The sequence below is a fragment of the Trachemys scripta genome, chromosome 1 (genome assembly GCF_013100865.1).
Source record: "Trachemys scripta elegans isolate TJP31775 chromosome 1, CAS_Tse_1.0, whole genome shotgun sequence".
NCBI classification, from domain to species: Eukaryota; Metazoa; Chordata; order Testudines; family Emydidae; genus Trachemys; species Trachemys scripta.
The window spans coordinates 91,283,921-91,296,439 of NC_048298.1; the positions used below are offsets into that span (position 1 = coordinate 91,283,921).

At 43.3% G+C, this 12,519-nt stretch overlaps 1 protein-coding gene across 6 annotated transcripts in view; it reads left to right on the top strand.

Annotated features, from left to right (window-relative positions):
* Positions 1 to 12,519, top strand: part of FAM227A (family with sequence similarity 227 member A) — a 55,091-nt gene that overhangs the window by 7,760 nt on the left and 34,812 nt on the right. For 5 of the 6 annotated variants that reach the window (XM_034776468.1, XM_034776502.1, XM_034776487.1 and 2 more), the window contains 4 exons: positions 2,191 to 2,294; positions 9,217 to 9,369; positions 9,682 to 9,783; positions 12,276 to 12,380. In XM_034776468.1, the coding sequence (XP_034632359.1) occupies positions 2,191 to 2,294; positions 9,217 to 9,369; positions 9,682 to 9,783; positions 12,276 to 12,380 (464 nt within the window). The remainder of the gene's footprint in view (positions 1 to 2,190; positions 2,295 to 9,216; positions 9,370 to 9,681; positions 9,784 to 12,275; positions 12,381 to 12,519) is intronic. The other variant, XM_034776495.1, reaches the window with a different exon arrangement.

Sequence of the window (12,519 nt, forward strand, 5' to 3'; positions counted from 1 at the left end):
CACAGGAAGGGAGTGCAGGGGTTGGGGTGAAGGGGGCACAGTGCAGAGGTTAGGGGGCAGGAGGGTGGGCAGAGGTTGGGAGTGAAGGGGTGTAGGGATTATGGGTGCAGGAGGGGGAGCAGGCATTTGGGACGAAGGGTGCACAGTGCAAGGGTATGGGGAGAAGGCAGGGTGGGGAGCCTGGGGAGCTCATGAGGGGAAATGGGGAGATGCCACGCCCATGGGGGCCAGAAGCACCAAAATGCAAGTTCGCCCAGGGTGCCATTTTCCCTAAGGCCAGCCCTGCCCATGCTGAACTTTATGCATGTAGATAGTTCTATTGAGTTCAATGGGGCTATTCACGTACATAAATATTTGCAGCATTGGAACCAAAATGAGTGGTGTGAGAATAATCCTGCAGTATAGCTATGATAAATAATATTCATTATCACATACATCATTAGCAAATCTCATTGTTTTGATTTAAGGAACCCCCAGTAACCTGGAACACAGATTGTGCATCAGCACCCCCTAAACTATTAAGAGCTAAATGTTTTGGCATTTATTTTTCAGTTGGCATGTGTAAGGCACTCATGCCTACAGTAATTGAGAACCTCATAAAAATTAACGAATATAGCTTTGTAATGTTACTGTGAAGTGACTTGCTATCATGCAATATTTTGATTAAAAAACTAGAACGATATAAAACTAACATGGCACACACTAAATGAAGTAAAAACTGGCTAACTGGTAGATTTCAAAATGGAATTGTAAATGGGGAATTGTCATTGAATGGATGTGTTTCCAGTGAATTCCCATGGGGACAGTTCTTGGCTCTATGCTATTTAAAATTCTTATAAATGACCTGGAAGAAAACATAAAATCATCACTGATAAAGTTTGCAGCTGACATAAAACTTGAGGGAGTGTTAAATAATGAAGACATGTCACTGATTCAGAGCTATCTGCATCACTTGGTAAACTGAGTGCCAGCAAACAATATGGGTGCTAATATGGTTAAATATGTACATCTATGAACAAAGAATGCAGGCCACACTTATAGGGGGAACAGTGATTGAAAAAGATTTGGGAGTGATGGTGGGTAATCAGCTGAACATGAGCTCCAGTGTGACACAGTGGCCAAAAGAGCTAGTGCGATCCTGGGATGCATAAACGGGAATCTCGAGTCGAAGTAGAGAGGTTACTTTACCTCTGTAATTGACACAGGTGCTACTACTGCTGGAATACTGTGTTCAGTTCTGGTGCCCACAATTCAAGAAGAATGTTGATAAATTGGAGAAGGTTCAGAGAAGAGCCACAAGAATGATTAAAGGATTAAAAAACATCTCTTATAGTGATAGATTGAGCTCCTTGAGTCTATCTTAACAAAGAGAAGGCTAAGGGGTGATTTGGTACAGTCTACATGGGGAACAAATATTTGATAATGGGCTCTTCACTCTAGCAGAGAAAAGTGTAATATGATCTAATGGCTGGAAGTTGAAGCTAGACAAATTCAGACTGTAAATCATAAATTTGTAACGGTGAGAGTAATTAACCATTGGAACAATTTACCAAGGGTCATGGTGGATTCTCCATCACTGGCAATTTTTTAAATCTAGATTGGATATTTTTCCTGTTCTAGGAATGATTTTGGGGAACTTCTACAGCCTGTGCTATACAGAAGGCCAGACTAGGTGATCACAAAGGTTCCTTCTGGACCTGGAATCTATAAATCAGTAAAGAAATAAGAAAACATTTTAAAGCTGGGGAAATTGAGGCAGGGAGAGGTTAAATTACTTGTCCCAGGTCATGTAGGGTTTATGTGCCAGGGCCAGAGATAGAACCAAGCTGGCTACTAGTTCTGTACCTTAACTACAGGGTTGACTTCCCTCATATGTTGTTGGAAAGGTAACTGTTCCTAGATCTATAATAGTGTTTCTTATTTGATATATAACCTGGATGTCATCATAATTTTGCCATTTTACTTCCTTGGGCCAGTACCTTAACTGATTCTTTAATAGTGAGATAGCGGGGAACGGTACGTTTATCCTCCCCATTCATCCTCATTCTTATTCACTGGAATGAAGTAAGGTAGACAGTAGCATGCTGCCTCACCTTTCTGATTCAGCTGAAATTCTGGCTTGTTTTGCTGTGTCCTCAATCATGCTCTTCAGCCTCTCAGTAGTCTCATTCTTCTATCTTCTTGCTGCAGACAGAGATAGGAAGGAGATATGCCACTTTGCCCAGAAGTATGAGCACTCTATGCGTGTGTCAGACTTTGACCCACTATCTCAGACCAAGCTCACCTACAAGAAGGTAAGATCACCTATGAGAAGGGACAGAATTTTTCCCCTCCCCTACACATATGCAACATCTCTTGGAAAGAGACAGAGTCCAATTCTCTAGATTGCTGGGAGAAATAATTGATGTTTGTTTTTATTTTTGGGATGGGTGCATAGGAATATAGGAACTGCCTTATTGCATCAGATCACTGGTCTGTCTAGTCCATTATCCCCCTCTCCTAACAAATTGCATCATATCACTGGTCCATCCATTCCTGTATCCTCCTTCATTTCGTACCAGTTCCACAGATTGATTATACTGTATCCTTTGTAAAGGATTATTTCCTTTTATTGATTCTAAATTGTACTGTCCTTCAATTTCACAAGTCTTGCTTGTGTTCTGTTGTGGAACAGGTAACAGATCAGACCTTCCCCTTCTTATCACTAGGGCCAGGTCTACACTACAAACTGGTCAGGGCAAAGTATATTAGCATAAAGCCACCGCAGTTGGTATATTCACTTGTGAGCATGCACACTTGTCTGCTTGCTTTGGCACTTTGTATACTCATCAAGCTTGCTTATCTCACTGCAAAGTGCAGTGCACCATTGGTATGTGTCCTAGTGTGTCACGCACCACCAGAGCTTAATTTGTAATGAAAGAGGTGCCGGGGCTCAAGCAATTTTTTTACTTTCATAACTGAAGCGGCAAGCCTAGAGATGCCGGGGCTATGAACTGTCAAGCCTAGAGGTACAAGGCAAGCCTTGGCATAAATTAAGCATTGTGCACCACCCTCTGGTGCAATGCGTTTTGGGGGATTTTTGCAATGTGTTATCGGGTAGAAATGAGTTACGCAGGGAACTCTGAGACTGGGGGGGGGTGTCAAGTTCCCATCATGCAGTTTTCTCCATCCCATAATGCCATCCCTATCCCATAATTTTCACGCCTTTTTTAAAACCCCACAAACCCATGCAGCACTTGTCCACCATCTCTGACGGAAGCATGGCGCCCACACAGCTCTGCACTATTCTCATGAACATTGCAAACAAAGAACAAATGACTCTTCCAGTAGTTGCAGAGCTGTAGGAAGTATAACAATGGGGGACATGACAATTTATTTGAGGACAAATTGCTAAGGGACATAGCAAAAACCAATTTAAGGTTGTTGGGATTCATGGATCAGCTGCAGAGTGTGAAGCGCTGCTTCTGGGATTGAGAAATGAGCACTGACAGGTGGGGTTGCATCATAATGCAGATTTGTGATGATGAGCAGTGGTTGTAGAACTTTCTGATGTAAAAGCCACCTTCCAGGATCTGTGTGCTGATCTTGCTTCAGCCCTCCCATGCAGGACACAAAACTGAGACCTGCACTTACAGTTCAGAAGTGAGGGATGATCTCACTGTGGAAGCTTGCAGCTCCGGATTACACCTGGTCAATGGGAAATCATTCAATCAGTCATCCTGTTTGCTTTTTTGACTGCCGCTGCACACTGTGTGGACGTCTTCAGAGAACTTTCCATGATGACTCCAAGATCTTTTTCCTGATTCGTTTTAGCTAAATTAGCCCCCATCATATTGTATGTATAGTTGGGGTTATTTCTTCCAATGTGCATTACTTTACATTTATCCACATTAAATTTCATTTGCCATTTTGTTGCCCAATCACTTAGTTTTATGAGATCTTTTTGAAGTTCTTCACAGTCTGCTTTGGTCTTAACTATCTTGAGCAGTTTAGTATCATCTGCAAACTTTGCCACCTCACTTTTTATCCCTTTCTCCAGATCATTTATGAATAAGTTGAATAGGATTGGTCCTAGGACTGACCCTTGGGGGAAACCACTAGTTACCCCTCTCCATTCTGAGAATTTACCATTTATTCCTACCTTTGTTCCCTCTCTTTTAACCAGTTCTCAATCCATGAAAGGACCTTCCCTCTTATCCCATGACAACTTAATTTATGTAAGAGCCTTTGGTGAGGGACCTTGTCAAAGGCTTTCTGGAAATCTAAGTACACTATGTCCACTGGATCCCCCTTGTCCACATGTTTGTTGACTCCTTAAAAGAACTCTAATAGATTAGTAAGACACGATTTCCCTTTACAGGAACCATGTTGACTTTTGCCCAACAATTTATGTTCTTCTATGTGTCTGACAATTTTATTCTTTACTATTGTTTCAACTAATTTGCCCAGTACTGACGTTAGACTTAGTGGTCTGTAATTGCTGGGATCACCTCTAGAGCCTTTTTAAAATATTGGTGTTACATTAGCTATCTTCCAGTCATTGGGTACAGAAGCTGATTTAAAGGACAGGTTACAAACCATAGTTAATAGTTCCACAACTTCACATTTGAGTTCTTTCAGAACTCTTGGGTGAATGCCATCTGGTCCCTGTGACTTGTTACTGTTAAGTTTATCAATTAATTCCAAAATCTCCTCTAATGACACCTCAATCTGTGACAATTCCTCCAATTTGTCACCTACAAAAGCCGGCTTAGGTTTGGGAATCTTCCTAATGTCCTCAGCCGTGAAGACTGAAGCAAAGAATCCATTTAGTTTCTCCACAATGATTTTATCAACTTTAAGCGCTCCTTTTGTATCTCGATCGTCCAGGGACCCCACCGATTGTTTAGCAGGCTTCCTGCTTCTGATGTACTTAAACATTTTGTTATTACCTTTTGAGTTTTTGGGTAGCCATTCTTCAAACTCCTCTTCGGCTTTTCTTATTACATTTTTACACTTAATTAGGCAATGTTTACGTTCCTTTCTATTTACCTCACTAGGATTTGACTTCCACTTTTTAAAAGATGCCTTTTTATCTCTCACTGCTTCTTTTACATGGTTGTTAAGCCACGGTGGCTCTTTTTTAGTTCTTTTACTGTGTTTTTTAATTTGGGGTATACATTTAAGTTGGGCCTCTATTATGGTGTCTTTGAAAAGCGTCCCTGCAGCTTGCAGGGATTTCACTCTAGTCACTGTACCTTTTCATTTCTGTTTCACTAACCCCCTCATTTTTGCATAGTTCCCCTTTCTGAAATTAAATGTCACAGTGTTGGATTGTTGAGGTGTTCTTCCCACCACAGGAATGTTAAATGTTATTATATTATGGTCACTATTTCCAAGCGGTCCTGTTATAATTACCTCTTGGACTAGCTCCTGTGCTCCACTCAGGACTAAATCGGGAGTTGCCTCTCCCCTTGTGGGCTCCCGTACCAGCTGCTCCAAGAAGCAGTCATTTAAAATATCAAGAAATTTTGTCTCTGCATTTCATCCTGAGGTGACATATTCCCAGTCAATATGGGGATAATTGAAATCCCCCACTATTACTGAGTTCTTAATTTTGATAGCCTCTCTAATTTCCCTTAGCATTTCATCATCACTATCACTGTCCTGGTCAGGTGGTCGATAATAGATTCCTAATGTTATATTCTTATTAGAGCATGAAATTACTATCCATAGAGATTCTATGGAACATGTGGATGTATTTGCAACTCTAGGATTCCCAAACTGTGGTGGGGCATATACAGCACATCCCTGTTTTAGCATCAGCCCACCTTGCAACAGAAACATCTATGGTTATGCAATCATTGGTGGATCACTGGGGACACTTCTCCCATATCAGTGTGGGCATGAGGCTTGCATCTTTAAGAACAGAGGACTGTTCAGAAAGCTGCACACAGTGACATGCTTTCTTGACTGGTGGATATTGACCATTGGCGATATTGAAATACCAGTTGTGATTCTGGTGGACCCAGAGTACCCCTTGCTCCTCCCAACTCATGAAGCCATACATCGGCCTACTTGATAGCTCCAAAGAAAGATTCCCTCTTCCTTCCCTAATAGGACTCCTGGGCATTTCTCCTGTCCGCTCTTTCCTTCTCCAAGCTGTCTGCTATATTCACTTTCCAGGCTTTCTTTTCATGGTCTGATGCAGCACTGGTTTGGAGGATCTCACTGAACGTGTCCTCTGTAGTCTGCTTCTTCCTCCTCCTCATCAGGGACTGGTGTCCCGTGGGTGTGGAGGGGGCACTTCTCAGGGCTGTAACGGCAGCAGCTACAGATGAAAGATTATATTTACAGTCACAACAGAAAGTAAAATGTTTAGTTTCAGAACTTCCTTCTTTATGCTCATAAAAGTTTTAAAATCAGACATGCTTATTGACACTTCAGTCTTGGGTCACCTCTGCACAGCACCACTCTCCAGCTGCAGCCAAGGTGAGTATGGCCCACCAGGAGTGGGGGTGAGGGAGGAGGGAATTGTTTGGTTGTGTAAAACAGGAAAATTTCGGTCCCTATTTCCATGGATACGAGTACAGGGCAATGGCGCTGAGTACTGGCACTATTTGCCACAGATGGTGGTGATGATTTTAGCTGATATCTCACTCCTGAGGGTAACAAAGGCACAGAGAGCACAGCTGCTGCTGGGATCCTGAAGCCTCCTGAGTCCATATGCTGCTAGCCTGTTTACTGCAATGGTGTCTACCATGGAGGAAGAAATCAAGCAGCCACCTCTAGAAACCTTCAGGAGAGGATTGCAGACCATCTCCATGAAAATTTCATCACGATCCCTCAGGAAGATACAAGGAACATCCTTATGTACATAAACAAATTGCTACACAGCCTGCCCACAGCCTGACAGGGGAAAGAAAAGCAGATACCAGCTCTACCTCTAAGTTTTGTTGTACCTTTACCTCTTCTCCTCTTCATCTGGTAGGAGTAAAACAACGAAAAGCAGAAACCTGTGTTCTGCTAACCTGAGGTTGAGCCTGGCACCATCTTCACATTTATTCTTTTTAAGGGAGCAGCGGAGAGCAACAAAAATGATTAGGGGACTGGAGCACATGACTTATGAAGAGAGGCTGAGGGCACTGGGATTGTTTAGTCTGCAGAAGAGAAGAACGAGGATGGATTTGATAGCTGCTTTCAACTACCCGAAAGGGGGTTCCAAAGAGGATGGCTCTAGACTGTTCTCAGTAGTACCTGATGACAGAACAAGGAGTAATAGTCTCAAGTTGCAGTGGGGGAGGTTTAGGTTGGATATTAGGAAAAAAATTTTCACTAGGAGGGTAGTGAAGCACTGGAATGGGTTACCTAGGGAGGTGGTGGAATCTCCTTCCTTAGAGGTTTTTAAGGTCAGGCTTGACAAAGCCCTGGCTGGGATGATTTAGTTGGGAATTGGTCCTGCTTTGAGCAGGGGGTTGGACTAGATGACGACCTGAGGTCCCTTCCAACCTTGATATTCTATGATTCTTTACCCTGGATCTGGCTTATCTGTGCTCAGCTGGCAGGAATATCTAGACTGCAGTGGAGTCTCTAAAAGATACTGGCTTGCCGCATAGCAGAACCCGCTCACCACATGTCCCTCTTCTTCCTGGCTGTTCACAGCAAGGGTCTCTCTCTTAGGCTCCACCAAGGAATCCATAGTGATCTGAAGGATGCTGTTGGGGTCTCCACCAAGTATGGCATGCAGCTAGTTGTAAAACCAGCAGGTCTGTGGCTTGGCACCACATCGTCTGTTGGCCTCCCTGGCCTTCCATAATGTCTGCTGCAGTTCCTTTGCTTTCATGTGGTACTGCTGCTGATCCCTGTTGTACCCTTTTGCCTGCATCCCCAGTGCAGTCTTTTTGTAGATGTCCATGTTTATGTGACTGGTCCATAGCTGTGCCTGCACAGTCTCTTCTCCCCAGAGGGCCAGGAGATCCACTGTCTCCTGCTACTCCAGGCAGGAGTGTGTCTAGAGCGTGTGACCAGTATGGTCAGTTGGCAGCTGTACACAACAAGGGAGAGCTGCTAGGTGAGCTCACCAAGCTGGGCAATCAGGAAATGGCATTTCAAAAATACACAGAGGTTTTAAAGAGGGGATTGATAACTTCCATTCTCTGTGACCCCTAGGCAGCAGAGTTCACAACTGTGACCAGAGTGGTTGCTGTTGAGCATTGTGGGAGACCTGCTGGAGGACTGTTAGGGTCAGCACGGTTCGTGCAGTGTCTACACTCTCACTGTGTTGACCATGGCTCAGTGCCATTCAGGGAGGGGATGTTATTGTGTCACCTGTAATGGGACACTTATGTTGGCAGGAGACAAATTTGAGTGTGGACTCAGGCATAAATGGGTTGATGGGAGGCAACTTATATCAACCTAGCTTTTGAGTGTAGATCAGGCTGAGGCCGCTCATCATTTTGGACTCATCAATCAAGTCCCCTCTAACTTCTCCTCGTCAAGCTAAATAATCTTAACCTTTCAGTTTCTTGTGTAGCTGCTACATTCATGCCACTAACAGTTTCTGGCATCTTACTCTGGATCTTTTTCTATCAACAGATGACTAGTCACAGACCCAAGAGTAGTGTGCTCTGTACAAATGGAAATCATGATTTCCTTCTCCCTGGAGTTTGCAGAGGATAAGGGAAGTCACACAGGGAAAAGAACAGCAACTAGTATAAAGACTGCAGCATCCTTTTCTCATTCCTTTCCCCTAGTTCCATCTTCTGCTGGGTGTTAGCTTTGGTAGACCAGTGATTTTCAGCCTCTCAAACCATGATCTGACACTCAGCCATTTGCAACCAGTCCTCCAGGAGTGAAACCTCAAAATCTTTTGTGTGATACTTCGGAGTAGCCACCATGAGAATCAGCACAACACTTAGGGTCTGAAGTCAATGGGAAAACTCCCATAGACTCCAATGGGACAGGTTCAAAAACCCTTATAGGGCACTCCTGGTGTCTGGACCAATTATAAGTGCCTGCGCAAATCCATTTCAGTGGGGACAAGGAATGGGCATGGGCTGGTGACCAACCCCCACCTCGCAAACTCCCCATTGAAGTCTCACAACCCAGATTATTGAAGTCTTGAAATAGCTAGTTCCTGCCCTTGAGACATAAAGCATCAGGCTGGGGGATTTGAAGGCACTTGTCATCAGTATATGTGTTTTGTATTGTGTCTTTCCTCCCTCTTTGTCACCCTAGCCTCAGAATACATCAGAAAAGAACAAGCTGGTGGAACTGTATCAATACCCAGGATACAATGAGCATGAGCCAACACCACTGCCTAATGGGACGGAGCTGGCTGAAGTCATAGAGAAGGTGGTGTGTGCCCAGAGAAAGTCAGCAAGTGGGAAGGTACTCTGCATACTTACAAAGAGCAGCAAATGTGTGCTTGCGTGTGTGTACCTACATATGAGTGGATATGCCATGCACATGTATGTGAATGTGTGTGTGAGTGCTGTGAGAATGTGCGCATTTGTTTCTCAGAAATGGCGTGCGGCTTGTAAGGCTTTGTGAATGAGAGATTCGGAGGTTCTTAAGGATGGATTCGTGGTAGAGTTGAGAACAGGAGAGAGGGTGTGTGCAGATCAGAGAGTGATTTGCCTTGTGAGTGTATCTTCATCTGTCTGCGCTGCATGATGTTGCAAAGTTTCATTTCTTTGTCAGACTCCTTTTCCTTCAAAGATGCTGCAGAAGTTTCTCACAGCTCCAATCTCCCATGCTATCCTGTTGGACAGCTTCTGGTGGTTTTTTCTCCACTTATATCAGGTAAGGAAGAGACTAGGACAAGGGCTGGATATTGATGTATTTCACACGGTTCAACTGAGTATAGAGTCTCTGCCAGAGGAAAGTTCGATAAGTGTCTTAAAATAATATTGAAAACAAAAGGTTGAAATTGTGCAGTGTGGTCCACTTCTGCTCCATCTGTCCCTTGTAGGGAGCGAATACCTGCTCCAGCCAGACCCTACAATGCAATACAGACTAGAGGAGGTATTCTCCCTCCCACTGTGGTGGCATTTAGGGTCTGTACAAATCCCTTAAATAGCCAGGGAGGAATTTGCCCGGAACAAGCACTGTATAAGGCTTGGATCTGATCCAAGGACAGATGTTTTTTTCCCATGACATGACGGTCAGATTCTTGAGAGGGCTTGAGGAACTCTTCCCGCAGGTATGGACTCCTGTCCCACAGTGGGATTTTAACTTGGTCCTCTCTAGGCTCACAGGCCTGCCCTTTGAGCCACTGGGTTCCTGCTCCCTTTCCCACCTGTCATGGAAGGTTTCGTTCTTGGTGGTGGTGACGCCGTCGAGTCTCAGAAATTAAAGCCTTGATCTCAGAACCGCCATACACGGTCTTCTACAAAGACAGGGTTCAGCTGCGGCCCCACCCAGGCTTCCTGCCGAAGGTGTTGTCTACTTTCCATACGAACCAGGACATCTTCCTCCCGGTGTTCTGTCCCAAACTGCACAAGACCAGTGAAGAGAGGCATCTTCACGTGCTGGACATCTGAAGGGCCTTGGCTTTTTACTTAGAATGTACCAAGCCTTTCCGTAAATCAACTCAGCTGTTCATCGCTACAGCGGATAGGATGAAGGGCCATCTGGTGTCCTCACAGAGGATTTCAAATAGGATCACCTAGTGCATAAGAACCTGTTACAACCTGGTGGGGATTCTGCCGCCGCCGATTGCCAGAGCTCAGGCATCTTCAGCAGCCTTCTGGGCACACATCCCTATCCAGGACATCTGTAGAGGTGCAACATGGTACTCTGTTCACATGTTTACCACTCATCATGCCATCACTCAGCAGGCCAGGGATGACGCTGGGTTCAGCAGAGCTGTGTTGCAGTCTACACGTCCGTGAACTCCTACTGACCTCCAGGGTTACTGCTTTGGAGTCACCTAATATGGAATGGACATGAGCAAGCACTTGAAGAAGAAAAGACAGTTATCTCGAAGAACACCAGTTACGGAAAAGGTGTGTTGCTCATGTCCATTCTTCAACCTGCCCCCCTTCCCCACTGTCAGTTTCCGGCAAGAAGGAACTGAGGGTGGGGGGAGCCGGCGGTGCCATGTGGGGAGGGTAGGGGAGGCTCCAGAGGGCACCAGAACCGGTCCTCTACAGATACTGCTGAGGGAAAAACTTCAAGCACCGGTGCATGCAGTGAGCACACACACATAATATGGAATGAACATGAGCAACACATCTTGAAGAACACCAATTATGGAAAAGGTAACTGTCTTTTATTATACTCTATGTTAACACCTACACTTATTGTAATCTATTAAAATAATTTAAATTAAATTTAAAAAGTAATATTCAAACAGTACATCTTTGCTGCTGAAGTTTTAAAGAAAGTCCAACCACTGAACTGGCTAAGCACCTGGAACCAAAGTTGAAGTTCTAAACCAACTTTTGACTGCCTCTTCTTCATTTCAGGTTATTCCACAAGTTCAGTTCAATGATTAGCTCATTCAAAGTTGAGAAACAGATTGGAAGTTGATGACCAGAAACAGTCAGTTCAAAATTCATAACTACAGATAATACTTTAATAAATCACCTAGTTTTAAATGAAAAATATGTTTTGATAAATTTATATTTCCCCCTATGTATCCAGGACATTTAAGGTAGTTTTATTTAACTAATAACAAACATTAAATTATGTTTTGTGCATTTTTAATTGAATTCCAGTTTTCATCCAGATGTTCCTTGACACAAATCATGAGCAAAAAATTAATCATCAGGTGGTAAATAAGAAATGCATCATTCGCCATTTTAAACTTAATGTATGTTAAGCTATATAATTGCTTAAATAAATGTCCATAAATATAGTGTATCATTATGGTTAGCAAAATAAAATAATAAAAATAATACCCAGCTCTGATATAGTGCTTTTATCAGTAGATCTCAAAATGCTTTATAAAGAAGGTCAGATGTACCAAATTTAGTGTAAAGGCGCTATTTAGTTACAAATCAACATGTTTTAATAGTTACCAACCACTGAGACTCAAACTTTATTTAGAAAAATAGCTAATGAGTACAAATAGATAACAAGATTAAAATAGATTCTTTAAATCAAGGTTTCCTGTTTGCTGATTTAAATCATTATTAAAATTGGTGATTTAAATCCCTTTGATTTAAATCAATCCACTCTGCTCACATACACAAACCTTCGGACAGGCTTGAGGATCTCCTTGTTGCTGTGGTTTGATGCGTAGGTGAATGCCTCTCTGATTATTCATTCCTTTCTTTCTTTCTTGGTAGCCAAATAGAGAGATTCAGGGACGGCTGTTTGATCGCATTGCAAAGAATTATGCCGCCCTCCTGTTTGACTGTCACAAGTTCCGCTACCAGAATGCTCTTATTAAAGTGAGTGTAAAAAGGTTTAGAAAAAGCAATAGAGTTTACACTTAAGCAGTGAAATAACCTGGGAATATCCACCACTATCCGCCCCTTTATCTCTGGCCACAGGGACAATCCGACACTAACAACAGTTATCCCATATATA